The 27182-nt window shown below is 34.4% G+C and overlaps 13 protein-coding genes and 7 pseudogenes across 20 annotated transcripts, besides 1 other annotated feature; 11 read left to right on the forward strand and 9 right to left on the reverse strand.

Annotated features, from left to right (window-relative positions):
- Nucleotides 1–27182: part of a mobile genetic element that runs on past both edges of the window.
- On the reverse strand, nt 577–978 carry TVAGG3_1011790 (uncharacterized protein; the record flags this gene model as incomplete). The annotated part of the gene is made up of 1 exon (XM_051254561.1): nt 577–978. One exon carries the CDS (start codon nt 976–978, stop codon nt 577–579), a length of 402 nt encoding a protein of 133 aa, XP_051080135.1.
- TVAGG3_1011800 lies at nt 996–1673 on the forward strand (annotated as a pseudogene). The gene has a single exon. A coding segment is annotated over exon 1 (678 nt).
- TVAGG3_1011810 lies at nt 2291–2818 on the reverse strand (annotated as a pseudogene). The gene has a single exon. A coding segment is annotated over exon 1 (528 nt).
- On the reverse strand, nt 3248–4090 carry TVAGG3_1011820 (phage tail repeat-like family; the record flags this gene model as incomplete). Its single annotated transcript, XM_051254562.1, has 1 exon — nt 3248–4090. A coding segment is annotated over one exon (843 nt), but the record flags the coding sequence as incomplete, so codon positions are not given.
- On the forward strand, nt 4425–5009 carry TVAGG3_1011830 (uncharacterized protein; the record flags this gene model as incomplete). Its single annotated transcript, XM_051254563.1, has 1 exon — nt 4425–5009. One exon carries the CDS (start codon nt 4425–4427, stop codon nt 5007–5009), a length of 585 nt encoding a protein of 194 aa, XP_051080137.1.
- Nucleotides 5014–5247, reverse strand: TVAGG3_1011840 (serine threonine-protein phosphatase family; the record flags this gene model as incomplete). The annotated part of the gene is made up of 1 exon (XM_051254564.1): nt 5014–5247. The coding sequence occupies one exon, from the start codon at nt 5245–5247 to the stop codon at nt 5014–5016; it is 234 nt and encodes a 77-aa protein (XP_051080138.1).
- TVAGG3_1011850 (uncharacterized protein) lies at nt 5265–5627 on the reverse strand (the record flags this gene model as incomplete). Its single annotated transcript, XM_051254565.1, has 1 exon — nt 5265–5627. One exon carries the CDS (start codon nt 5625–5627, stop codon nt 5265–5267), a length of 363 nt encoding a protein of 120 aa, XP_051080139.1.
- TVAGG3_1011860 (uncharacterized protein) lies at nt 12250–12767 on the reverse strand (the record flags this gene model as incomplete). The annotated part of the gene is made up of 1 exon (XM_051254566.1): nt 12250–12767. A coding segment is annotated over one exon (518 nt), but the record flags the coding sequence as incomplete, so codon positions are not given.
- On the forward strand, nt 13225–13585 carry TVAGG3_1011870 (uncharacterized protein; the record flags this gene model as incomplete). Its single annotated transcript, XM_051254567.1, has 1 exon — nt 13225–13585. A coding segment is annotated over one exon (361 nt), but the record flags the coding sequence as incomplete, so codon positions are not given.
- Nucleotides 13647–13799, forward strand: TVAGG3_1011880 (uncharacterized protein; the record flags this gene model as incomplete). The annotated part of the gene is made up of 1 exon (XM_051254568.1): nt 13647–13799. One exon carries the CDS (start codon nt 13647–13649, stop codon nt 13797–13799), a length of 153 nt encoding a protein of 50 aa, XP_051080142.1.
- Nucleotides 13819–14401, forward strand: TVAGG3_1011890 (annotated as a pseudogene). Its single transcript has one exon. A coding segment is annotated over exon 1 (583 nt).
- On the forward strand, nt 14642–15638 carry TVAGG3_1011900 (annotated as a pseudogene). The gene has a single exon. A coding segment is annotated over exon 1 (997 nt).
- Nucleotides 15732–16583, forward strand: TVAGG3_1011910 (DNA/RNA polymerases family; the record flags this gene model as incomplete). Its single annotated transcript, XM_051254569.1, has 1 exon — nt 15732–16583. The coding sequence occupies one exon, from the start codon at nt 15732–15734 to the stop codon at nt 16581–16583; it is 852 nt and encodes a 283-aa protein (XP_051080143.1).
- Nucleotides 18397–18704, forward strand: TVAGG3_1011920 (annotated as a pseudogene). The gene has a single exon. A coding segment is annotated over exon 1 (308 nt).
- TVAGG3_1011930 (organellar and viral DNA polymerase type B) lies at nt 21030–21440 on the forward strand (the record flags this gene model as incomplete). Its single annotated transcript, XM_051254570.1, has 1 exon — nt 21030–21440. One exon carries the CDS (start codon nt 21030–21032, stop codon nt 21438–21440), a length of 411 nt encoding a protein of 136 aa, XP_051080144.1.
- Nucleotides 21903–22357, forward strand: TVAGG3_1011940 (annotated as a pseudogene). Its single transcript has one exon. A coding segment is annotated over exon 1 (455 nt).
- TVAGG3_1011950 (protein of unknown function, DUF4106 family) lies at nt 22802–23650 on the reverse strand (the record flags this gene model as incomplete). Its single annotated transcript, XM_051254571.1, has 1 exon — nt 22802–23650. A coding segment is annotated over one exon (849 nt), but the record flags the coding sequence as incomplete, so codon positions are not given.
- Nucleotides 23687–24148, forward strand: TVAGG3_1011960 (uncharacterized protein; the record flags this gene model as incomplete). The annotated part of the gene is made up of 1 exon (XM_051254572.1): nt 23687–24148. One exon carries the CDS (start codon nt 23687–23689, stop codon nt 24146–24148), a length of 462 nt encoding a protein of 153 aa, XP_051080146.1.
- Nucleotides 24165–24554, reverse strand: TVAGG3_1011970 (protein of unknown function, DUF4108 family; the record flags this gene model as incomplete). Its single annotated transcript, XM_051254573.1, has 1 exon — nt 24165–24554. One exon carries the CDS (start codon nt 24552–24554, stop codon nt 24165–24167), a length of 390 nt encoding a protein of 129 aa, XP_051080147.1.
- TVAGG3_1011980 lies at nt 24621–25858 on the reverse strand (annotated as a pseudogene). Its single transcript has one exon. A coding segment is annotated over exon 1 (1238 nt).

Here is a 27182-nt window from a genome sequence, read left to right on the forward strand (position 1 = left end):
TAAATATCATATGCCATTTGTTTTTGTTTCCTTTCAACTTTTGTGTTTGTTGAAAGTTTAGAATATTTTCGACTCTAAGTCAATGAGATGTTCTATAATGAACTGTTGGTTCAGTGAAGTAAACTTTTCCATCTGTGTCTCGAAAGCTCCTTCAGACTTCAATATTTTATTTGTGAGAGGTCTGTTTCTTTTTTGAGATACTAGCCGTTCCATTTCTATGAAAAGTGACTTTATAGTTAGGGTTTGTATTTCCAGACCTGGCACTTTCTATTATTGAATTTTCTCTTCATCTGTAAGTTCTTTGACAGGTTTTGACAATGGTTCTGAACTTTTTGTTTGTGGTCTCAAATCTACCGTTTCAACTTCTTCGGTCATTTCATCTCAGTAAAAAATTTTAGTTTGGTTTGTTTTCAACTGGTTGTTGTTGTGGGGTGGGATGGTTCCTTTAATAATATCATTCAGTTTCACATGCTGAGCCTGACTATATGGTATCGGTTTAAATGCTGGAAGCCGACAAATCCATCTTGAACTCTTTGTCTCAATGCTGCATTGTTCATTTCATCCTAGTTAAAAACCTTACATTTCCCAAGTTTTGAGGGGTTGCGGTTGGTTATTGCTTACCCATTGTTGTGCATGGTTATATCCTCTGTTAAAGAATCTTTCACCTTGGTCCATATAGTGTCCTGCTTGGTTATAGTAGTCATTTGCTTTGTTATAATAGTTTCCTGCTTGTCTTCCAGCATTGTCCATCCATCCTTGAACTTTTCCTCTTGTTTCAGGATTTGGAATAAGATTTGTTGCATCTCGTGCTACATCCCAACCTTTCTGTACAGTTTGTATAATAGGTTGTGCTTTCTCTTTAAGTATACCTAATGTACTCAAAATCTTCCTTCCAACTCCAAATACACCTCTGGCTATTGTTCCCACTGCGGGTAAAAATCTAGATGCGACTCCTGCTAATGCGCCAAATAAACCCATTTCTTATGGGTTAAAAAATGACGAATCCAAACAAGGACCCGTATGTTTCTAAGGCAATAAAGAAAGCACTCATGATAAAAATCTTTAGTTCAACACCAAATGCTTGGTTTATGGATATCTTGGAAAACATTCCGAGGTATAGAGAAGATGGACCACCATACTGGCTAATATTTGTCGGTCAAAACACAAGATACTGTGAAGCCATACCATTATGGTCCAAAAATATTTTAGATGTGAAAACTGCTTTGACAATATTCGTTGACAAATACCATCCAACAAAACTGACATCTGACTGTGAAAGTTCTTTCAAATCAGACGATATTAAAAACTATCTGCGTTCAAAAAATGTAAACCAATATTTCATTGTCGACCAAAACCATTCTGCTCTTGGTGTCATTGACGGTTGTATAAAAATGTTAAGAGACTTAAACCAACCACAAGGTGGTGAGGTAGATGAAATGTCATATGACGACAAGTATAGACACTTCTCCATGGCAAAAGATGAGACAAGTTTTAAATATTTACAATAACCGTAAACAAAAAGGTTTGGGAAACCACTCCCCGAAGAAATGAAAAACAACCCTGACTTAGAGAAAGACTATATATTTAATAATTTAGTCAAAAGAGACAAACAAGAAAGAATGCCGGGCTTCAAACTTCAGAAAGGTGACAAAGTAAAAAATAGAAATACCTAAACGCGACCCATATGAAAATACTATTGACTATGACAACAATGGGAACTCGACAGGTACTCACATTCGTGTTCGTAAAAATAGAAGAAAGTATACAAGAGAATATTATGAAGTTTTAGGCAAACATGGCAAAATGTACACACTGCAAGCAGAAGATAAAACTACTATTGTCAGACCTCGTTTCAAACTTGTCAAAGTTCAAGTGGTATACTTTCAAAGACAGTTCCTAACAAATATAAGACAACTCCTGACGAATATGCTAAAGAAGTTGAAAATGACGACTAAGCAATTCTATACCATGCGTAAACTGTCATGTAAGGTGGCATGTATTCTTTACTTTGTCCCGTTGTTTGCGTATATCCTGAAACGAAATGTGTATGGTTTCCTTCTCCCTGAGTGTTATTCCAGTAACAATTTATAGCAAACTTAACGTCGTCTTTAACATCATATCCTTTACCTTTTGTCATTCCTGACCAATCCCAATATCTATGACTATGCCAACCTGCTTGAGATGTACTTAAATCTATGTAATGACTGTGTGCAGGTAAATTTTCACCTGAAATCGTTTTACTTCCACCTGTTTCCTTTGAAGAGTTTGCACAATACAAAAACCTGTCGACTATTTTTCCCATGCACCAACACCAAACATTACTTGAGGACCTCTTGCATCCATAGATGTATAAATAGAACCTACTGGGTTCATTAAATCAAACATATGAGATATTATAGGATTGTCTCTTTTGAACTTAAAATATAGTGCAACTATTTCAGGTTTCTTCTGGTTTGTGTCAGAATATTTTTATAATATAATCTTATGTTTCAGGGTAGGTAAAATCTTGACTATAATATTATTTCTGTCATCTGTATAATAATATACTATTCTCGTTTTTTCTATTGCATTATATCTTTTATATCTATAATAATCTAAATATAATGTTAGCTTTTGTTCATCTACATGTGGTGTTCTGTCGTCATCTCCATAGTCATAATAATGTGGTGCCAGAGCTGGCGTCAGGTAATATCATATCCACCATTTCATAAACTCTTAAATATTTCTTTTGTTCGTCTCCATATAAGTTTAAGTAGCAGTTGTTGTCTAATGGAACTTTAACTTGTGTACCATCATTCTTTTTATAGCTTACATACATTTCATTGTTATTTTTCGGAATGAGTTTATACCGTGTACCATTTTCTAAGGACTGTACCAACTGCCATCTAAAATATTTATTTTCTTCATTGACAGAAAAGTCACCAACAATAGTTTCAATATTTTTGTTCCTATCAAACTTTGGTATATTTCATTGACATATGTTTATCTGCTTTATTTTCAAGGCTAACGTTTAAGTCTGTTATTTCAGAAGATGTATGTGTATGTCCAACGGCACTTTTCCTGTTTAAGGTTTCTTGTAAGTTTGTAATATTTGCAATGGTATGTGTATGTCCAACGTCACTTTTCCTGTTTAAGGTTTCTTGTAAGTTTGTAATATTTGCAATGGTATGTGTATGTCCAACGGCACTTTTCCTGTTAAGGTTTCTTGTAAGTTTGTAATATTTGCAATGGTATGTGTATGTCCAACGGCACTTTTCCTGTTTAAGGTTTCTTGTAAGTTTGTAATATTTGCAATGGTATGTGTATGTCCAACGGCACTTTTCCTGTTTAAGGTTTCTTGTAAGTTTGTAATATTTGCAATGGTATGTGTATGTCCAACGGCACTTTTCCTGTTTAAGGTTTCTTGTAAGTTTGTAATATTTGCAATGGTATGTGTATGTCCAACGGCACTTTTCCTGTTTAAGGTTTCTTGTAAGTTTGTAATATTTGCAATGGTATGTGTATGTCCAACGGCACTTTTCCTGTTTAAGGTTTCTTGTAAGTTTGTAATATTTGCAATGGTATGTGTATGTCCAACGGCACTTTTCCTGTTTAAGGTTTCTTGTAAGTTTGTAATATTTGCAATGGTATGTGTATGAGTCTTATCTGCTTTTGTCTCTAATGTTTCCTTAAGACTTGGTATTTGGTTAATATAATGTATATGAGTCTTTTTAGAATATTCGTTTTCAGCTCTTGTCACTTCACTTGACATTTTATTGTCAACATATGTTTTGTCTGCTAGTTCAGGATGAGTATGTTCTTTTGTTGCATAAGCATTGTTAGCTCTTTCTTCTTCTTTTGCTATTGCATCGTCTACATATTCTTTGTCAGCTTTGTTGTCAACATCTGCTTTCAAAAGAAGTTCATTTATAGGTTTCTCGTTTAAAGTTTCTTTTGTTGGATTTATACAGACAGTATTGTTCTTATTGTCTTGAAATAGAAACTCATCTGTTATAGGGTTTAATGTCAGTTTTAAGTCACACCCTTTCAATGACTCAGATATCTTAGAATAGTTTGAAAAGTTTGTTGTGTTCTTATTTAGAGCTTGCATAATGAGTTGTCGGTTGTGTTGTATTTCTCTCATAGACGCTGTTTCATTTGACATTTTTATTATATATAAAATATGCTTCCAATAGAAAAAGAAAATTCTAGAGTTGCTACAACTAAACCATTAGATGAACTTTTTACTAATGTCGGTCAAAAGTTTGAGACAGATACCGTAAAGCATGAAGGCTATCGTTTTGACTACCCATTAAGATGGTTAAGAGACCCATCTGTCACAAAAGCTATTGGCTTTCGAAGAATAAAGTTTGTGTCTGTAGAAGAAAAGTTTTCCATTTATTGTAAGGTTTCATATAGATTATACATCTGAAGGGCAACGAAAAATGTGGGAAGAAATTGAGCTAATACAAGTTGACCTCTCATCTTCTCTACAGACTGCATTAAAAAATATAGAAGATAAAATAAATTCATGTTATGCAAAATTTGCTGATGAATATGCGAATGCCGATAGCACACTTTATGTGAGAATTGTATATGACAAACAAAATTCACAAGTGTCATTTCAAATCTACGAAGACAATCCAAATAAAGACGAACAAATATATACAGAATTCACTGCAATGTCATGGTATTATTTGCAAAGAATGTTAAATCAGAAAGTTGAACCTCCTTTAGCAAATATCTACAGTCGATATGCAAGAGATGAACCATATTTATTTAAAGATGTTTTCGACCAAGATGCTGTGATAGTTCATGCTTCATTTTCTGGCGCCCAAAACTCTTTCTTATGCTTGGCAAATGACTTTTACGAAAAACCTACAAAGTTATACGAACCACCAAGTGGAAGTATTTCAGACTTTCAAGTATGGTTTACTACAGATGGAAGAAAAAGAATAATTCCATTATACCATGCGTTTTACTTAGAACTTAGTTTCATATACAACTACTATCGAACGGTAAAAATATAATTTTTTAATATACCGGTTGTGGTTGCCAACTTGACTGTGGTGCAGGTTCAGGCTGTTGTATTACAGGAGCTTGTTCTTCTGGTTCAGGGTCTTTAGGTATAATACCAACAAACTGACCTACTCTTTTACCAATATTTTTGACTCCGTTCCAAATTCCTTTTCCTACGGTTTTGACGCCATTCCATATACCTCTTCCAACTCTTCTGAAGAAGTTTCCAATACTACTGAAGAAACCCATTTACTACGTGTAAAAATCTAATGTCCGCCTAGTCTTTTGCGTTTCCTGTTGAGTTCCATAGCATTCTTTAACTGGAGCTCATACATTCTGTTTCTCCTCTGGTAGAAAACATATTCTGGGTCAACTCCTGTGTTCGCGTCATCTGCATAAAGTTGTTTATATCCCACTTCAGGGTTTGTATAAAACTCTTTCCATCTCATATTTGCATACCATGGTGGCAAACCTAACGCAGCGTCATTTGACATGGCAGTTTGCATTTGTACATCTGTTGGCACTTGACCATAGTTTGCCATTGCAGTTTGTATTCTAACTTCATTTGGAATATTCTCTGGGTTTGGTTGTCCAGGTTGCTGTGCATTCGCTAAGTTCTGTGCGTCCATTTAATATTAGATAAAAATATCTCTTACGAGTACATATGCTGAACATTTGCAGGCATTGGTTCATCTTCATATTCTCTGTACTTTTCTGCCACGTCAAATAAATAAATGACACAATGGAAAAAACCTAAAACAAGTAGTCCTATTTCAAACCACATTTACTTACTAATAAAATTTCTTTATTGTGACACTTTCTCCAGTTTATAGGACCTCTCTCATATTCTATCTTGTCATATATAAACTCATAGTCATGTATGTCCTCTAACCATCTCATAACGGTTTCCAAACCACTTTTATCGGATGTAAAGTAAAAGCATGGATGGTTATGTATAACGTCTAAAGTTTCTAAAGAGTCTCTCAAAGTCCAGTCTACTTGGTATTGAAAATCCCATGTGTTATAGAACGGCGGTCCACTATAAAGAAAACATTTTCCTTGTCTTTATATTTTTCATACAACTCTGTCCAATGACATCTCACAAACTCTATACCCTCAATATATTTTTCTATGTTCTCTTTGAAAACATTTGTATAGTTAAGATATAAAACTTTTGACATAAGTGTTTCAATGTCATGAACTCTTATAGAACCACTATATAATAGTCTAGCAGATATACTATTCCAGTCTATATATTCTGCTTTTTTCAAAACCTCTCTCACAATATTTTTCTTATCTAATGGTATACGTTCCATCTTACCTATAGGTATCTTTTCTTTTAACTCTTTCAATATATTGTTTGTGTCTGGAATATGTTTGAGACGGTCCATATAGTTGTCGAAGTCATTGCATATAATCTTTGAGTCAGGAAATACGGTATGACATAAATGGGATATATAGAAACTTCCACCGAACAAATCTACAAATGTTAGACCATTCGGTAGTTTCTTAAGTTCTCTCAATATAATATCTTTACATCTACTCTTATTCCAAAGAACGGTAACGGTGGTTTTGTAAAATTCATTTATATATAATAATAATGTTTTTACCCGAAAAGTGATAGAAAAGTGACAAAACATGAAAACATATATAATTTGTGAAAAGTGACACAAAAAGTGATATTTAAAAAAGTGACACCATTAATATGATGTAAATAACAACGGTTTTGGTTTTGTCACCGGCTGGTCGGCTGGGGTTCGGTCCTCCTCTTGGGTCTTGGGCAAAATTTCTTATGAGCTAGAGGGCGCAACGCGCCTGGAAGCCCTCCGAATAAAAACTTCATTTATACTAAACATCTTCGGGGCTAGAGGGCGCAACGCGCCTGGAAGCCCTCCGAATAAAAACTTCATTTATACTAAACATCTTCGGGGCTAGAGGGCGCAACGCGCCTGGAAGCCCTCCGAACAAAAACTTCATTTATACTAAACATCTTCGGGGCTAGAGGGCGCAACGCGCCTGGAAGCCCTCCGAACAAAAACTTCATTTATACTAAACATCTTCGGGGCTAGAGGGCGCAACGCGCCTGGAAGCCCCACTACCTTTTTTTTATGATATGAATGACTAAACTTTGAATTTTGATTGTTCTCAATTTTTGATAATTAAGTTTTCAAATGCTAATATTAACCCTAATAAAGTTTTCTATATATTTATAAGCAATTCTCGATCTTCTTTTCTTATCGTTTGTTTTTCAATTATCAGAATCTGTGTAAATATGAGATTGGTTGGGAGTATCCATGATGTAATAGGCATGTACACCCATGATGATTAATGTTAAAATCAATTTAAATAAAGGAAATTAAATTATTTGATCTCTGTAAATATAGCAGAATTTGTATTTAAACATATACTTCAAGATTAACCTTCCTATTACATTGCATTTATAGTACCAAATATTTAAAATTTGGCGTAGATTATGAAAAAAATAAGAATTTATTACGACTCATTATTGTAATCTATTCAATATTCAAAGGTTTACAATGACCAAAAAAAATATTCGTTAGAGGTTTTGTAGTTTCTTCATTTGGAACAAAAAGAATATATCCAATCATATAAATGATTTAAATGAAATGTAATTTTGTTGCATTTCATTGAATTATTTCTTCAGTTGGGCTAAATCAATTCCATATTTGGATATTTTATTTTATAACAATATAAATAGGAGTTCATTATGAATCACAATATAGTAACCAGTCATATGTACTAATTATTAATTTTTTGATGTGAAATTATATAGAATTTGGTTTGGAATTGATTCAAGAAAAGATAATTGCCGATATATAAAATTCTTATGTAAACTAAGTGAACCGTGCTTTGTCATCTAAATACTTTTTAGACATTTCATCCTGAACAGAAATTCGGTTTGTTGTCACTTTTTAGATTTCAAAGAATTCAATTTTGAATCAAATCCGTCCATCTGACAAAAATTTATTGGATATAAGGGTTTCGTTTTGCTAAAATTGTCACTTTTATAGCATATTTGTTTTTGGATGTTTTGCGAAACCAAAAAAAAACTATGATATAAAAAAAAAAAAAAAAAAAAAAAAAAAAAAAAAAAAAAAAAAAAGGAAGTGGGGCTTCCAGGCACTTCGTGTCTTCTAGCCCTGATGTTGATGTTTAGTATAAATGAAGTTTTTATTCGGAGGACTCTTCTTCTTCCTCCATTGCTTCTGGGAAGAAGCCTTCTTCTGGGTCGAAAACATTATATAATGTGTCGCTTTTCACAAAATATATATGTTTTCATGTTTTGTCAGTTTTCTGTCACTTTTCAGGTAAAAACATTTTTATTATATATATAAAATGAATTTTACAAAACCACCGTTACCGTTCTTTGGAAATAAGAGTAGATGTAAAGATATTATATTGAGAGAACTTAAGAAACTACCGAATGGTCTAACATTTGTAGATTTGTTCGGTGGAAGTTTCTATATATCCCATTTGTGTCATATAATATTCCCAGACTCAAAGATTATATGCAATGACTTCGACAACTATATGGACCGTCTCAAACATATTCCAGACACTAACAAAATATTGAAAGAGTTAAAAGAAAAGATACCTATAGGTAAGATGGAACGTATACCATTAGATAAGAAAAATATTGTGAGAGAGGTTTTGAAAAAAGCAGAATATATAGACTGGAATAGTATATCTGCTAGACTATTATATAGTGGTGCTATAAGAGTTCATGACATTGAAACACTTATGTCAAAAGTTTTATATCTTAACTATACAAATGTTTTCAAAGAGGACATAGAAAAATATATTGAGGGTATAGAGTTTGTGAGATGTCATTGGACAGAGTTGTATGAAAAATATAAAGACAAGGAAAATGTTTTCTTTATAGTGGACCCGCCGTTCTATAACACATGGGATTTTCAATACCAAGTAGACTGGACTTTGAGAGACTCTTTAGAAACTTTAGACGTTTTACATAACTGTCCATGCTTTTACTTTACATCCGATAAAAGTGGTTTGGAAACCGTTATGAGATGGTTAGAGGACATACATGACTATGAGTTTATATATGACAAGATAGAATATGAGAGAGGTCCTATAAACTGGAGAAAGTGTCATAACAAAGAAATTTTATTAGTAAGTAAATGTGGTTTGAAATAGGACTACTTGTTTTAGGTTTTTTCCATTGTGTCATCTATTTCTTTGACGTGGCAGAAAGATATAGAGAATATGAAGATGAACCAATGCCTGCAAATGTCCAGTATATGTACTCGTAAGAGATATTTTTATCTAATATTAAATGGACGCACAGAACTTAGCGAATGCACAACAACCTGGACAACCAAACCCAGAGAATATTCCAAATGAAGTTAGAATACAAACTGCAATGGCAAACTATGGTCAAGTGCCAACAGATGTACAAATGCAAACTGCCATGTCAAATGACGCTGCGTTAGGTTTGCCACCATGGTATGCAAATATGAGATGGAAAGAGTTTTATACAAACCCTGAAGTGGGATATAAACAACTTTTATGCAGATGACGCGAACACAGGAGTTGACCCAGAATATGTTTTCTACCAGAGGAGAAACAGAATGTATGAGCTCCAGTTAAAGAATGCTATGGAACTCAACAGGAAACGTAAGAGACTAGGCGGACATTAGATTTTTACACGTAGTAAATGGGTTTCTTCAGTAGTATTGGAAACTTCTTTCGAATGTTGGAAGAGGTATATGGAATGGAATAAAAACCGTAGGAAGAGGAATTTGGAACGGAGTCAAAAATATTGGTAAAAGAGTAGGTCAGTTTGTTGGTATTATACCTAAAGACCCTGAACCAGAAGAACAAGCTCCTGTTATACAACAGCCTGAACCTGCACCACAGTCTAGTTGGCAACCAAATCCAACACCTCAACCGTATTAAAAAATTATATTTTTACCGTTCGATAGTAGTTGTATATGAAACTAAGTTCTAAGTAAAACGCATGGTATAATGGAATTATTCTTTTTCTTCCATCTGTAGTAAACCATACTTGAAAGTCTGAAATACTTCCACTTGGTGGTTCGTATAACTTTGTAGGTTTTTCGTAAAAGTCATTTGCCAAGCATAAGAAAGAGTTTTGTGCACCAGAAAATGAAGCATGAACGATAATAGCATCTGGGTCGAAAACATTTTCATATGTTCCATTAGGGTTTTTCGACTTCATAAAAGTTCGGGTGTACTGGATATTCTGCAGGCTGATTTAACATCCTCAAAAATCTATACCATGCCAAGTTGTTATATTTTGTAGAAATATAAACGTCTTCTCCAAGGTCTTCTATTCTATTGATTTTAACAGTTGCATTTTTTCCTGTCATAAACAATATCGAGATGGTACTCTCCTTCGTCAATGTTGTACTGTTTTGCATATTCGAGATAGATATCGTTTATTTTTTCTTGAAAAGCTTGAAGAGTTGTTTCTAAGTTTACAAGCAAATTCACTTTGTAAAAGTTTTCCCTGTTCAAATTTCTCATACGTACGTTTTTCTTTGTTATAGTATCGAACTTCAAAAGCGACCGTAAATGGAACCCATGTATGGCTTCTGAAATGAACTTCATTCTACGAAAGCCAACAGCTTTTGTGACGGATGGGTCTCTTAACCATCTTAACGGGTAGTCAAAACGATAGCCTTCATGCTTTACGGTCTCTGTCTCAAACTTTTGACCGACATTCGTAAAAAGTTCATCTAATGGTTTAGTTGTAGCAACTCTTGAATTTTCTTTTTCTATTGGAAGCATATTTTATCTAGAATAAAAATGTCGAAAGAAACAGCGTCTATGAGAGAAATACAACACAACCGACAACTCATTGTGCAAGCTCTAAATAAGAACACAACAAACTTTTCAAACTATTCTAAGATATCTGAGTCATTGAAAGAAGGAAACTTAAAACTGACGATAAACCCATTGACAGACGAGTTTCTATTTCAAGACAACAAGAACCATACTGTCTGTGTAAATCCAACAAAAGGAACTTTAAACGAGAAACCTATAGATGAACTTCTTTTGAAAGCAATGTTGACAACAAAGCTGACAAAGAGTATGTCATTGAAAAAGTTCAAGAAGAACATGACAGAGCAGATGCAACATATGCAACGAAAGAACATACTCATCCTGAACTAGCGGACAAAACATATGTTGACAATAAAATGTCAAGTGAAGTGACAAGAGCTGAAAACGAATATTCTAAAAAGACTCATATACATACCATTGCAAATATTACAAACTTACAAGAAACCTTAAACAGGAAAAGTGCCGTTGGACATACACATACCATTGCAAATATTACAAACTTACAAGAAACCTTAAACAGGAAAAGTGACGTTGGACATACACATACCATTGCAAATATTACAAACTTACAAGAAACCTTAAACAGGAAAAGTGACGTTGGACATACACATACCATTGCAAATATAACAGACTTAAACGTTAGCCTTGAAAAGAAGGCAGATAAGAACCATACACACGATTTCTTCGCAACTGTTGGTATAGGAAAATATTGCAGGGAACGGTTGAAGAACCTGATGGAACTGGTGGGGATGTATTAAATTGGAAACCTCCTAACTTTCCACAAGGTTTAACATCGGAGGATGACATAACGACGATGAAATACATTAGATGTAGAAATGTCTATGTCATGGAGGATGAAAACAATGTTAAATTCACTGCTCAAGATTTATATGATAAAAAAGCTGACAAAACATATGTTAACGATGAGTTAGATAAAAAAGCTGACAAAACAGAGCTTCAAACGTTAAAGACAGAAATACTTCAAAACAGTATATCCTATAGGTTCTATTTATGTTTCAATGAACTCTACCAAACCAGAAGTAGTACTTGTTTTGGAACTTGGACTCAAATAGTCGACAGGTTTTTGTATTGTGCAAACTCTTCAAAGGAACAGGTGGAAGTAAAACGATTTCAGGTTGAAAACTTACCTGCACACAGTCACTACATAGATTTAAGTACATCTGAAGCAGGTTGGCATAAGCATAGATTTTGGGATTTGGTCAGCAATGAAAAAAGGTAAAAATATGTTTAAAGACGACGTTCAGTTTGCTATAAATTGTTTCTGGGTAGCACACAGGGAGAAGGAAACCATACACATCGCGTTTCAGGGTATACGCAAACAACGGGACAAAGTAAAGACTACATGCCACCTTACATGACAGTTTACGCATGGTATAGAAATGCTTAGTCGTCATTTTCAACTTCTTAGCATATTCGTCAGGAGTTGTCTTATATTTGTTAGGAACTGTCTTTGAAAGTATACCACCTTGAACTTTGACAAGTTTGAAACGAGGTCTGACAATAGTAGTTTTATCTTCTGCTTGCAGTGTGTACATTTTGCCATGTTTGCCTAAAACTTCATAATATTCTCTTGTATACTTTCTTCTATTTTTACGAACACGAATGTGAGTACCTGTCGGGTTCCCATTGTTGTCATAGTCAATAGTATTTTCATATGGGTCGCGTTTAGGTATTTCTATTTTTACTTTGTCACCTTTCTGAAGTTTGAAGCCCGGCATTCTTTCTTGTTTGTCTCTTTTGACTAAATTATTAAATATATAGTCTTTCTCTAAGTCAGGGTTGTTTTTCATTTCTTCGGGGGAGTGGTTTCCCAAACCTTTTTGTTTACGGTTATTGTAAATATTTAAAACTTGTCTCATCTTTGCCATGGAGAAGTGTCTATACTTGTCGTCATATGACATTTCATCTACCTCACCACCTTGTGGTTGGTTTAAGTCTCTTAACATTTTTATACAACCGTCAATGACACCAAGAGCAGAATGGTTTTGGTCGACAATGAAATATTGGTTTACATTTTTTGAACGCAGATAGTTTTTTAATATCGTCTGATTTGAAAGAACTTTCACAGTCAGATGTCAGTTTTGTTGGATGGTATTTGTCAACGAATATTGTCAAAGCAGTTTTCACATCTAAAATATTTTTGGACCATAATGGTATGGCTTCACAGTATCTTGTGTTTTGACCGACAAATATTAGCCAGTATGGTGGTCCATCTTCTCTATACCTCGGAATGTTTTCCAAGATATCCATAAACCAAGCATTTTGTGTTGAACTAAAGATTTTTATCATGAGTGCTTTTTTGTTGCCTTAGAAACATAGGGTCCTTGTTCGGATTCGTCATTTTTTACCCTATAAGAAATGGGTTTATTTGGCGCATTAGCAGGAGTTGCATCCAGATTTTTACCCGCAGTGGGAACAATAGCCAGAGGTGTATTTGGAGTTGGAAGGAAGATTTTGAGTACATTAGGTATACTTAAAGAGAAAGCACAACCTATTATACAAACTGTACAGAAAGGTTGGGATGTAGCACGAGATGCAGCAAATCTTATTCCAAATCCTGAAACAAGAGGAAAAGTTCAAGGATGGATGGACAATGTAGGAAGACAAGCAGGAAACTATTATAACAAAGCAAATGACTACTATAACCAAGCAGGACACTATATGGACCAAGGTGAAAGATTCTTTAACAGAGGATATAACCATGCACAACAGTGGGTAAACAAACAACCAACCTCAACCGCCTCAAACGTGGGGAATGTAAAGTTTTTTACTGAGATGAAATGAACAATACAGCATTGAGACAAATAAGTTCAAGATGGATTTGTCGGCTTCCAGCAGTTACACCACGTGTTTGTCAAGTTCTTCCTATACCTCAGGAAGTTTTAGACCGACTTAAAAAACCTAAACAACCAGTTGAAAACAAACCAAACTAAAATTTTTTACTGAGATGAAATGACCGAAGAAGTTGAAACGGTAGATTTGACACCACAAACAAAAAGTTCAGAACCATTGTCAAAACCTGTCAAAGAACTTACAGATGAAGAGAAAAATTCAATAATAGAAAGTGCCAGGTCTGGAAATACAAACCCTAACTATAAAGTCACTTTTCATAGAAATGGAACGGCTAGTATCTCAAAAAAGAAACAGACTCTCACAAATAAATATTGAAGTCTGAAGGAGCCGCAGAGACAACAGATGGAAAAGTTTACTTCACTGACCAACAGTTCATTATAGAACATCTCATTGACTTAGAGTCGAAATATTCTAAACTTTACAACAAACACAAAAAGTTGAAAGGAAAACAAAAACAGATGGCATATGATATTTATGAAGATGTTGACGACACAACTGTTTCCTGCAGGGGGAAAAGTCAGAGGAACCGAAAAGTGACGAAAAACCGATAGAAGAAGAAAAACCAAAAACTGAAGATAAACCAAAACCAAAGTTTAGTTTCCAAACTAAACCAAGTCAACCTTCATTAGCTGGTATGGGTTGGCGTCAAAGACTTATGGCAGCAGGTGGTTATGTAAAGTAAAGAAAAAAAATATTTTTTATTTTTATAAAAATGCCCCCATATAGAATGGATAGAAAGTCTGCTAGAATAAAAGCAGAGTTGCAAAGATATGGTTGGAGAGTTTCGAAGAAGTTTAAATATAGGAAGGGAAGACCCATAAAAGTCTATGACAAACTGGCTGGTCTTCGCTACGAAATGGATTTGGAAACAGCACGTGCCAATTATCCAAACAGACTAGAGAGGTTAGAAGAAGAACGTCTTATGGACATGCCTTTCGATGTTAGTGAACCTCAAGTTGAAGGACACGACGGCTTTGCCAGATTCTACTGGAAACACGACGAACAATTGCATCCTTTGAGAAGGAAAAAAGGAAAAGGTGAAGACGCACATGCTCCCATGGAAAGAACAAGATATGCATATGAAAAGTATCGTGAAGTTAGAAGTCAAATTACATCTGGTCGAACCTTTACAGTAAACTTTGACGAAGGAAAGAACAAAGAAGGCTTCATGGGTGTACTTGCTGCCATACAAGACGGAAATAAGAAAGGACACAATCTCAGATTGACCATAACGGATTTGGATGGTCACATTTACTATGCAAATGGCAATGAACAAACAGCTGCAAAACTTCTTGACGCTTTCAAGACTACAAAGAGAGAACAATGGTTGACTCCGACTCAGACATTTTGAATGCAATTGAAGGAATTGCAAGTGTCAAGTTCGAATGGTACCAACCTAACCCTCAAGCAGTCAGACAACATGCTGGATACTTCCCGTTCATAAATAAGTCTGACATTGACTTGACAAGGTATGGAATTTACAATTCAATTGAAACAATTGTCAATGAACCTTGTATTCTTACATGTCTCAGGAACTCTGGTCTTGTTACAGATGAGAAGATGAAGTATCTTGAGTCATGTGTGAAGACAAGGTACATTCTCAGAGGTCAATTGGCAAAAATTGCACCGTTGGCAAATGTCAATATCCGAGTCAACATACCTACAGCTAAAGGTTCTTCACATGACGACTATGTTGTTGAGTTCAATTTACCATGGTTGAAGATTGCAATTGTCCACAACCACTTCATGTTGAACGAAAGTCTTACAAACCCATTGTTCGGAAAAGGCAAGTGCAACATTGTCAGAGCTGTAAACATTCTTTCGAGAAAGGTTTGTTGGAACCAATTCCAGATGACAAGCTGACAGAAACTTTTGTACCAAAAGACGAAACAAACTTTTCACTGTTAGCAAGACCAAAAGTTGTTCCAGACAAAGTTCTAGTACAAAAGAAGTACACAATTCCACAAGGAGTTGGATTGTTCGGATACCAACCTGAACCAGAAGAACTTCCAATGAGGTTGCAAGAACTTCAAGATGCTATAAACAAACTTCCATTGAGACATCCAATTGACGTCAAATTGTATTGGAGAGCATCTGAGTTAGGTCAGAAGGTTTTATATGAAACAGGTTGCTTCGACGATGTTTATGAGATAACAGGAGAAGTTTCTCAGAAGATAAGAGACTCACTTGAATTTCCACAAACTGGACCAATTGGTTGCGACAAGTTCGACTCAGATGAAAAGATATACTATGTCGACCTTAACGCTGCGTACATGAGGTTCGTCCAATATATTCCGACTGGAATTCCAAACGAAGATGGTGAGTTCCCGGGAAGGAACTATACAGTTGGAAAAGTCATACAACAACTGTATGATATTAGGAAAGCTTCAAACCCCAAACTTGCAATGACACTCAAATTGCTTATGAATTCGACATGGGGATATTCCATTAAGAAACCTCAAGAGATGAAGAGTAAACATTATGAGAAGGTCGACAACTTTGTTGAAAGGTTTTCTCCTTTTGTTTTGAAGTACGAATTCACTCAAGGTCAAAGTGGCTTAGTAACCACATTAAAACCTATTGTCGAACATTGGTCTTACCCTCAGTTCGCAAAGGCAGTCCTTGACAACTACAACAAATTCTTCTCCGAAGTCAAATCCAAAGTGAAGGTTTACTATGAGAACATTGACGCACTCATGACGAACGAAGAAGGGTACAACAAACTCATTGAAATGGGAATGGTCGGTGAAAAGATGGGCTGTTTTAAGCTAGATAAGGTATTTTCCGAAGTTCATGTAATATCGAAAAGGAAATATTGGGGCATACTTGAAGACGGCACAGAAATAAAACATTGCATGAAATAAAAACTTTTTTAAAACAATATTTTTTTTATTTTATTTGAAATGTACGCTGAGTTTGTTGGAGAAGACCGTTGGGAAACTTGTTTGTTAGATGAGAAATATGAAATTCACTGTTGTGAGTCATTTGAAGTCAGAAACAAAAAGACAAAAAGAGTTTTAAGCGAATGGGAGCGAAATGACGGATATGCTATTATGAAGATGGGTGGAAAACACTATCTTAAACATGTTGTCATTGCAACTCATTTTTATACTAAATCCTAACAATTTACCTTTTGTAGACCATATAAACCATATAAGAAACGACAATAGACTTGAAAACTTACGTTGGGTCACTCGTTCTGAAAACAATAAGACAAAGGCAAATTTGGAGATATTGTATTCGAATTTGTCGACGAACTAGAAGATGAAACAATTGAAATTACAGACTATGGCAAGCATACGTTTGAGTTTTACTACTATAGCGAAGAACAAGACTCTTTCTACTTTTATACCGGCGTAAACTATAGGAAATTACAAGTATATTTTACTAAGGCGGGCTATGCTTATGTAAACACTAGAGATACAGATGGAAAATACGTTCAAATACTTCTTAACAAATTCAAGAAGCTATATGGCATACCATTTTAAAACAGTATATTTTTACATATATTAAATGCTTCAGGTTGAAAAACAAAGAACAAAAGTAGCAGATACAAAAACGTTAGACTATATCTTTACAAATACTGGTAGGACTATATCAGATGAAGAAATTTCATCCCGAGCATACAGGTTTGACCCTCAAAATGTTATATGTCATGCAAGTTTCAGTTCAAGCAACAATAGTTTTCTTTGTATTGGTAAGGACTTTTATGACTTTGCTTCTAAATTCTATGAACCACCTAGTAACAGTTTCTCTGACTTTCAAGTTTGGTTCACAACAAACGGTGTGCAACATATTATTCCATTGTACTATGACTTTTATCTCGAATTGTCTTTGATATATAACTACGGAAAAGTGCTGAAAAAGTATTGAAAAATAATGTTTAGGGTAGAAGGTTAGATCTAACCTCATTTCTAACCTCATTTCTAACCTCTTGAATTTTCATGAATTTCCTTAAGATAGAAAAAAATAAAACTAACTTTATTTTTTTTAAGTTTGGTCATCCTTCACTGTATGACAAATATACTATATTTTACTTAAAAATATGCAAGCGGCTCATAGCTCAGTGGTATGGGCTACCTCGCTACAGGCGTCGAAGACCTCGGTTCAAATCCCGATTCGCGCAAGTTTTTTCCTTTTATGCAGTGAAATTTCATGTACATAGGTTACTTTGGTGTTAGACCCTAGTGAAGAAAATAGAACGATATAAGTTTACATTTGTAAGGTTACTTTGGTGTTAGACCCTAGTGAAGAAAATAGAACGATAGGAGTTTACATTTGTAAAGTTGGACGATAAAAATCTCTGCTCCTAGCAGTACTGCTACTGTCAGTAAAAGTACTGCTACTGTCAGTAAAAGTACTGCTACTGTCAGAAAAAGTACTGCTACTGTCAGAAAAAGTACTGCTACTGTCAGTAAAAGTACTGCTACTGTCAGTAAAAGTACTGCTACTGACAGTAAAAGTACTGCTAGTTGCAGTAAAAAGGAAAATTTGAGAGGGTTTTCGACGATAAAGTACTGCTACTGTCAGTAAAAGTACTGCTACTGTCAGTAAAAGTACTGCTACTGTCAGTAAAAGTACTGCTACTGTCAGTAAAAGTACTGCTACTGTCAGTAGCAGTACTGCTAGTAGCAGAGATTTTTATCGTTGGTGGTCCGACGGTTAAGCCACAAACGAATGTCCCACGTCCCACCAACCGAGTCCATTCCCAAACCAGAGGAACCTAAAGCACCAGCCCCTGCACCTCAGTTCCAGCAAGTACCTCCACCAAATTACTACCAATTTCCACCTCAAGGTTACTACCAATTTCCACTACAAGGCTTCCCGAACTACCCTCCTCAGCCTATGCCTTACTTCCCCAACCCTTGAATGTTTATGCAAAACCCTGCCCCACAATTCCAATCTCAATCCAAATCGAAGAGAGACCAAGACTTCGAAGAAGGTCTGAACCGTTTACGCAAAGATTATGCCACAGCCCCTATTGAGAGAAAGTTGTTCCCGGACCAAAAAAATATAATTTAGGGTAGAAGGTTAGATCTAACCTGTTTTCTAACCTGTTTTCTACCCTCTTGAATTTGTCATGAATTTCCTTAGGATAGAAAAAATAAAGTTAGTTTTATACAAAATTCATGCAGGAAATTCTTGAGTTTTGGTTGAAAGAATACGGTGGAGCCAAATGTGGCTCGACCTCAAAACAAGCATTTTATGAGCTTACAAAGGGTGTTATGAATGAATTCAAATGTATTTACATACATCCTGACCTCGTTCATTTTGTTCCCGGACCAAAAAATATAATTTAGGGTAGAAGGTTAGATCTAACCTGTTTTCTAACCTCTTTTCTACCCTCTTGAATTTTCATGATTTCATCGTATATGCTTTGTCAAGACTTCTTCGTATATGTTTTGTCAAGACTTCTTCGTAATGAGTGTAAAGGACCCAAAAATATATTTTATGTTAGAATGTTAGATCTAACATGTTTTCTAACCTGTTTTCTAACATCGTAGAAAACTCATGAAATTTCATGAATTTCCTTAAGATAGAAAAAGTATTGAAAAATAAAGTTAGTTTTTTTAAAAAAATATTTTTTATTTTTATTGTAAGAACATGTTAGCAACAACTTCACCAAACTCTTTAGTCATGAATCCAACATCTATGTTAGTAGAGATGAAAAGCTTCATTCCTTCTTCATATACTTTCGAAACAGAAATCCAGAAGATAAAGCAAGAACTTCTCCAAGGAGATTTAGACTGTAGTGCGAAAGATGAAACAAATGAACAGTATCTTTATGAAATGCAGGACCTCATCGACCATTTACCCAAATTGCCTGAAATTCAGCAGCAAAAACTCACTATTCCCGAATTTGACGAAATAGAAGTCAAAGCAACTGACTCAGTAGAAATAAAGAAGTTCATACGAAAGGTAAATTATGAATTCCTTGGATTTCATTGCAACCACAAAGTCATGGACAAAGATTGCGACATGGTATATAAGAACATCTCTGACATATATAAATCTGAAGAATTTAAGACCTACGACAACTTTGTTTCGTTAGTTGCTGAATGTGTATGGCAGATAAGAGATAAAGATAGAAGAGGCAAAGTATGGAACGAACAAATAAGACCCGCTATGTTTGAGTTAAAGAAAACCATTGACGCCTTAGTTGTTCTAGCAGGACAAATTTCAATGTACAATGCAAAAATGAACCCACAATGTTCTAAATGTAAAGCGGCAATGAGGAGATATAACTACTCCGTCAAAGAGATAGAACGTATGAGAAACGACTATGCAGACTTAAAGAAAGAAGCAGAAAAACCAGCAGAAGATAAAATGGACATGTTAGCATTTCTGAACAAAAACTATCCAACAGCAGAAGATTTCCTTCTATCTGACGTCAAGAAGAAGTATAAAGAAACCTTCGGCATTGTTAAAACTTTTGACATACTGACAGAAGAAATAGAAGCTACAAAACTGTTTAGAGTCTCACGAATTCATAACGTTTACCATGTGAAACGCTTATAAAATAACTGGGGTAGAAAAGAGGTTAGAAAAGAGGTTAGATCTAACCTTCTACCCTAAACATTATTTTTGCTGAATTCCGTATGAAAATTCATGAGTTTTGTGTGTTTTAGACCATGTTAGAAAACGTGTTAGAAAACATGTTAGATCTAACATTCTAACATAAACATTATTTTTACTGAATTCCGTATGAAATTTCATGAGTTTTGTGTGTTTTAGACCATGTTAGAAAAGAGGTTAGAAAAGAGGTTAGATCTAACATTCTACCCTAAACATTATTTTTGCTGAATTCCGTATGAAAATTCATGAGTTTTGTGTGTTTTAGACCATGTTAGAAAACGTGTTAGAAAACATGTTAGATCTAACATTCTAACATAAACATTATTTTTACTGAATTCCGTATGAAATTTCATGAGTTTTGTGTGTTTTAGACCATGTTAGAAAAGAGGTTAGAAAAGAGGTTAGATCTAACATTCTACCCTAAAATATATTTTTGCTGAAAAATGACCAAATTTCATGAATTTCCTTAAGACAGAAAAAATAAAGTTAGTTTTTTATAAAATATTTTTTTTATTTTGTATGTAAGAACATATATGACAAACACTGAGTTTGAAACAGTTAGAAAAATAGACAATAACACCAAATTGGTTAGAATAGGTGATTTAAACGTAAGATACTCAAAGAAATACAACAAATATTCTTTGTCAGACATTATATCTCCATCTGGAAAGAAAACAAACGACTGGGTTAGAAATGCTTCAACTCAGAAAATTTTGACAAGAAATCCTGAGCTTATGATATCGGTAAGATTCTATGGAACTACAGCATATCTTATAGACAAAAGTCTTATACCAATAGTTTTGTTATGGTTAGACCCAGTTGTTGGATATAACTTCATAACTTATGGTTCATTCGATACGGAACGTTGCAGTGAAGGCTTACTTTACATCGTTCAGAAACCGAAGGACTTCAATACAAAAAGATATAAGATAGGAAGAACATATAATATAACTAAAAGATATGACAGTACAGTCAATAGAGTCAAGGTTGTGTTCGTTAACGATATGAGAGCTGCTGAAACAGAACTACTCGAAAAGTTTGAGAAAATGTATGGTGCTCCCACGAAAGGTAAAGAAACGTTTGAAGTAGATGAGATAGATAAAGCTATAAAATTATTTGACGAAGTTGCTGAAAAATACATGTAAAGCGTTTATTTTTGGTCTTTTGTGAAAGACAGAAAAAATAAAGTTAGTTTTATTTTTATTTATTTTTTTATCCGGAATATAAAGACAGATATGTCAACAACAGAGAACACAACAACTGCTATCGTTCATGAAGCTATAAATGAAGAATATGAGTACATACAGTATAACAAACAACTCCGTCTCATTCGTTCGGTCAAAGACGATATGTACCAAATGCAAAGTATTTTGAATGCTCTTCGTTCTACAAAGCAAGCATATCATTGGTTTGAAAACCAACAGACAAAAGAACTTTTAGAAGAATTTCCTCATATGTTTGCGTTCCTCGAAAAACCGAGGAACGAGATTCCATACGAAAATCGTAAAAATTTGCCAAATGGTTTGAAAGGATATTATGTACATAGACTTCTTGTAAATGCTGTTGCAATGTGGGCTTCACCTCGTTATGCTTGTTATATTTTCATGATGTTAGATGAAATTCATAGACAAGAACGTGAAGAGATGGAAAAGAAACTTCATGCAAAAGATGAAGTCATTGAAGCAAAAGACAAAAGCATTCAGAAAAGAATACCACGTTCGGTACCAAAGGAAAGGAAAAGAACTATAAGTATATGATTTATACTGAAGAGATGGAAAATGAAGAAGACAGAGATATGGTTATGTTGCATTTAGTCAGAAGAAACAACAAAAGCTTTTACGACCTTGCTAAGATTTACAAATCTGACAGAAATTGGTTCTATCGCGAAAACTTACCGATTTCAATGACACCAAATGAAGATGTGAAACAAATAGTTCAAGATACGTTACCTCAAACACACTATGATATTAAAGGTTGTACAATACTTACCTTCAAAGAAGATTTGCCATTGTTAAAGGAAAAAATAACAGAGTATTTTGACAACTTCAAACAAGCAGAGTAAATGAACCATTTATTTTTCAAGCTTGACACCAAAGATGGCTCATGTAGCTCTAGATGGTAAATTGTCTTGTCAAATCCTTCTGGCATTCCGAGTCCTTCCATCCGACAAGAAAAAAATTTCCCGACAACTGGAAAAAAATTTCCCGACAACTGGAAAAATTTTTCCTGTTGTTCGTCCGTAAACCATTCAAATTTTCGAAAATTGAGAACTTTTTGGTCGAACGACAGAAAAAGTTTTTCCTTCCAACAGAAAAAGTTTTTCCTTCCGACAGGAAAATATTTTCCCGACAACTGGAAAAGTTCTTCCATCCGACAGGACACAAACGAATGTCCGACGTACCACCAACCGACAGCCCCAAAGCCAGAAGAACCGACAGCCCCAGCACCACAACAGACTAAGACTAAAACACTTACATTTTCAAGCTTGACTTTTTACAATTTGAACTTTGTTTGCGTAGATGTGAATTCTGAAAGAAGTATGAGGGTCTTGTATGACTTTGTACTTCTCCCATAGTTCATGTCTGTCAAACTTACCTGCCATGGACTCTTTCATAAGTTCCATGAAATCGTCTTCGGACAATCCGGGGAAAAGTATGATATCAGTAAGTATTCTCTTTACATCCTTACTTAAACTCTTGGCTGTCTGTACACAAATGACAACTGAGATGTTAAAGTGTCTGAGCTTCTTAAGAATTCGACACATGTCTTGTTCTCTATTCTTAAGCAAAGGATGAGAAGCAAAGTCATCTAAGATAAGAAGACATCTATGAGGGTAAGTCTTCCAATCGTAAGATTGCAATTTCTTCGAAATGTATTCTATCTCTTTCTGTTTGTTTCTGAAGTGTTTCTTCTCTAATATTCTCTGCATTTCCTCATTAGGGTCTTTAAACTTCGAATTTATATACTCATTTATAGCATTGTACTTCAAAACCCTTCTTTGGTACTTCTTTATCCAATCTAACAACTCAGTATCCTTTATACATACTAACTTAGACTTCTTTATAATATCTTTGAACGAATTGACGGTTTGGTCAAATTGACCAGAAGTACTACAAATAACAACTAACTCATAGAATGGGTTCTTCTCATCTAGTTCTTGTTGTTGTGCAGCCATTTTAAGATAAGTGAAAGTCTTACCCGACCCAGGTGGTGCGATTAGACCTGTTATACCATTCTGAGCAAATAAGAACTTGTCATGTATAGGCTTTATCTGAGCATTTTCTAACTTCCTCTTGTTCTTGTTTAAAACATTCTCAAATTTCTTGTCAATGTCAGCAAACTTTTTTTCTAACATATTTTTAGAAAAATTAAAATTTTTATCTTTTTGAAAATGTCTAGCGATTTCGCTATCTATATTCGAGACAAGCTTTTTGACTCTAAAACTTCTGTCGACCATAAAATCTTACATAGTGTAAACAAGAAAGGTGAATTTGTTCTAAAGTTCTGTTTCTGGGAATATGACAAGAACCATAAAACATTACAAAGAGCAGTCTTAAAATTTGTCAATGACAGACTTGTTGACAGAGATGACGCCGATTGGAAAGATGAAGTCCAACAAAAGTTCTTAGAATGCAAAGAAGGCACATGCGCTGTTCTTGAAGATGAAATAGAAAACAGAATAGAAGAGCTATTAAAGGACAAAGAACTTTTACATAAATATGGTTGCGCCAAATTTGACATAACTCCACCAGAAAAGAAGAAGAAGAGAGAAAAGAAAGAAAAGAAAGAAAAGAAAGTAGAAGAGAAGAAAGAACCTGAACCAGTTCCAGAGAAGGGGAGATATGACATGTAAAAATAAAATTTTATTTTTAGAACATTTCTGGGTCAATGTCAATGTTCTCTTCCTCTTTAGGAGCAAACACTGGCTTAGACTCTAAAATCTTTTTACCCAATTTACCTTGAACTTCAACTATCTTAGACTCATAATATTCATAGTCGTCTGCTTTCTTTGGTTCATAAGGTATAACAAGTTTGTATGCTTTACCTTCTTCGAGTTTTGAGAACTTTCTGTCAAAATTTTCTTTGACTGTCAACATACCTTCTATGTCTAAGTCTTCAAAAGTTGCACCACTTTTTCTAACAACAGCAAACTTAACTGGTGCAATGTTCCAAATTTTGTCAAATGTAGACTTTTCAAAATTGTAGAAGTAAACATTCAAATATGCGAATGGGTCTAGTTCTTCTTTAAGTCCTGACATATATTTGTTGACTGAAATATATTTCGTCATCTTTTCTATCGGATAAAAAAAATATTTTTTTTAAATTTACTCAGAAAAATTTTTCTTTGTATATACACCATTCTGAACATCTAAAAGATTTTTGACATTTGCCAAGAATGTACGTTTAGAAGCTGCCATATAACCATATTCTTGACAATATTGTTTATATTCATCGTACAATGACCTTTCATCTAAACACTCAAAGTCAGTTTCATCTATGAACAGTTCATATACACTCTTGTTTGCTTCTAACAATGTTTGTCTCTCTTCGGTATGTGGAATTTGTCTTGGATTGAACTTTGAAATATCTAATGTCATAAAGTATGAGAACAAGTGGTTTAAAAGTCAGATGTCAAAGTTTCTGCTAAGTCGTCAAAATATTCTGTATCTTGCATATGAGAATCTGACGTTCTGACAACTACATATCTTCTGTCAGAACTTTCTAACTTCATCGGAACAGCATTGTTTGAAACCATAATGAAGTTTGCAACATTTTCACAAACTCTTTGGTCTTTATATTTTCTTTCAACAACTCCAACTTTGTCTGTTATAAGACTCTTCAAAGCATCTGAGTTCAAAACTTTTGTTGTATCTATACTTTGAAGTTCATTGCAAAACTATAAGTTTCATATTCTCTATTGAGGAGTTAAACTTGCCACAGATGTTTTTCTAAGTTTGTCATATTCGGATTCGAATAACCTTCTAACAGTTTGCACAAAATATCTGTAAAGAAAGTATTCTTACCAGTTCCTTGTTTTCCAATTATAATGAGAGCAGTTTCATTCTTAGCACTTGGATGTTGTAAGATGTTTGCAAACCAACATAAGATATACTCATAAACCTTTTCGTTTCCATTGCATATAATTTCTTTGACATGGTCTAACCAAGCTTCTATAATATTTTCTTTCCATTCTACTTGTTCGTATTTATATCCAGTGAAGATAGAATAGAAGTTTGGAGAAGGTGTATAGAACTTTATACCTCGAACTGAAAAATCTTCTAACTTTGACAATAAGATATCCCAAGCATCTAACATCTTCATACCAACTTGTACGACTTTTATTTTCTTAAGTTTCTGTCTACATTCTTGTTCAGACACTATTGTTGCTCTTGGTTTGTTAAAGACAACATCCCATTCTTTCATGACATAACATTCTGGGGCAGAGTCAACATAAATGACTAAACGTTTCAAATTCTCGACTGCTTTGTTTATAGTCTCTAAATGGACACATATTTCTGAATGCTTGGAAGTCATAAAAATCTGAAACATCTATTCTGTACATTTTTATAAAAATAAAAAAAAATATTTTTTTTATTCTTGACTTGTTTTGCATTTGTTGTTCTTGAGCTATTTGTTGTTCTTGAGCTATTTTGTTGTTGAAGTTGTTCTTGTAGTACAATACTTTCACCAGTTGCATCTTCCAATTCGAAACTTTCTGCCGTCATTGACAAATACATAGGACATAAAAGTTTTACAGGAACAAAGTTTGCGTCAACTAATGTCAACGTTATACTTGCCAAAGTGTTGAGTTCACTAAGGTTGAAAATTCTGCATTCGAATGAACAATAGGCAAACCAGCAGAGAAAGTATTGTTTATACGCATAAGTATCTTTTGGTCATAGTAGTTTTCTGTCGACATTCGAATAACACTTTGAACCTAAGTTTGAAACAATATATAAAATAGGTGTGCTTAATGTCAATGGAATAGACATTCCTTGTTATGACACCTTTTCCTGTTATAGGAAACTGTTGGTAGTAAAAACCAGAAATAAGTTTTGATTATAGCTCATATTGTTTATAGTAAAACTCAGTCGGACATCCAAACATAATGAAACCTGCTCTAGTTGCAGCACATGTTACATCCGTCCTTAAAGTATTAAATAAGTCAACAAAACCTGTTGTGGTATATCTGAGTAAGTATCTTCAAAGGAGTATTTTTTACCATTCACAACAATAAAATCTTCTGGTGTCAAAAGAGCAAAACAAGCTTTAGTCGTCATTGTGTTTAAAGTTAGTTTACAATATCGTCCTTGAGGACTTTGTAAGTTTGTTGTTATAGAATTATATGACCCAGGGTTTTTAGTCGTAATAGTATAAACCATTATATCTTCTGCCATTTACTTAGCAAATAAATTTTAATGAAATGTTGTGGTCGTCAAATATTTTTATGACGTCTGGGAAACTATACTTTAAGTTCAACGTTTCACCTCCTTTCATAACGTATATCTTGTCAATGACATTATATGAAACACCACAGCAACTAACGTCGGGTTCTATTTCTTTGATGTTTATATCGTCTGCCTCTGTCAAAAGTTTCAATAGTTCTTTCAAAACTTCATGAGGTGCAATGACATATGAGTTCACTTTTACAGGGTTGTGTTCGACCAAGTTTAACATTATACCTAAAGCTTGACAAATCTTCTCCTGAGTTTGAAGTTTGTCTTTCAGTTGTTGGTAGTCGTTTCGAATATCTGCAACAGAACTTAAGTCTCTGCTAACTTCAGGGTTGTTGGTTGTTCTTTTACAGGAACTATTGTTATACCATCTTGGTCTTCGTATGGTTTCCCCACTTCAACATCTCTGTCTTTGACATTGACAACAACACT

Source organism: Trichomonas vaginalis, chromosome I (assembly GCF_026262505.1).
Source record: "Trichomonas vaginalis G3 chromosome I, whole genome shotgun sequence".
Taxonomy (NCBI): Eukaryota; Parabasalia; order Trichomonadida; family Trichomonadidae; genus Trichomonas; species Trichomonas vaginalis.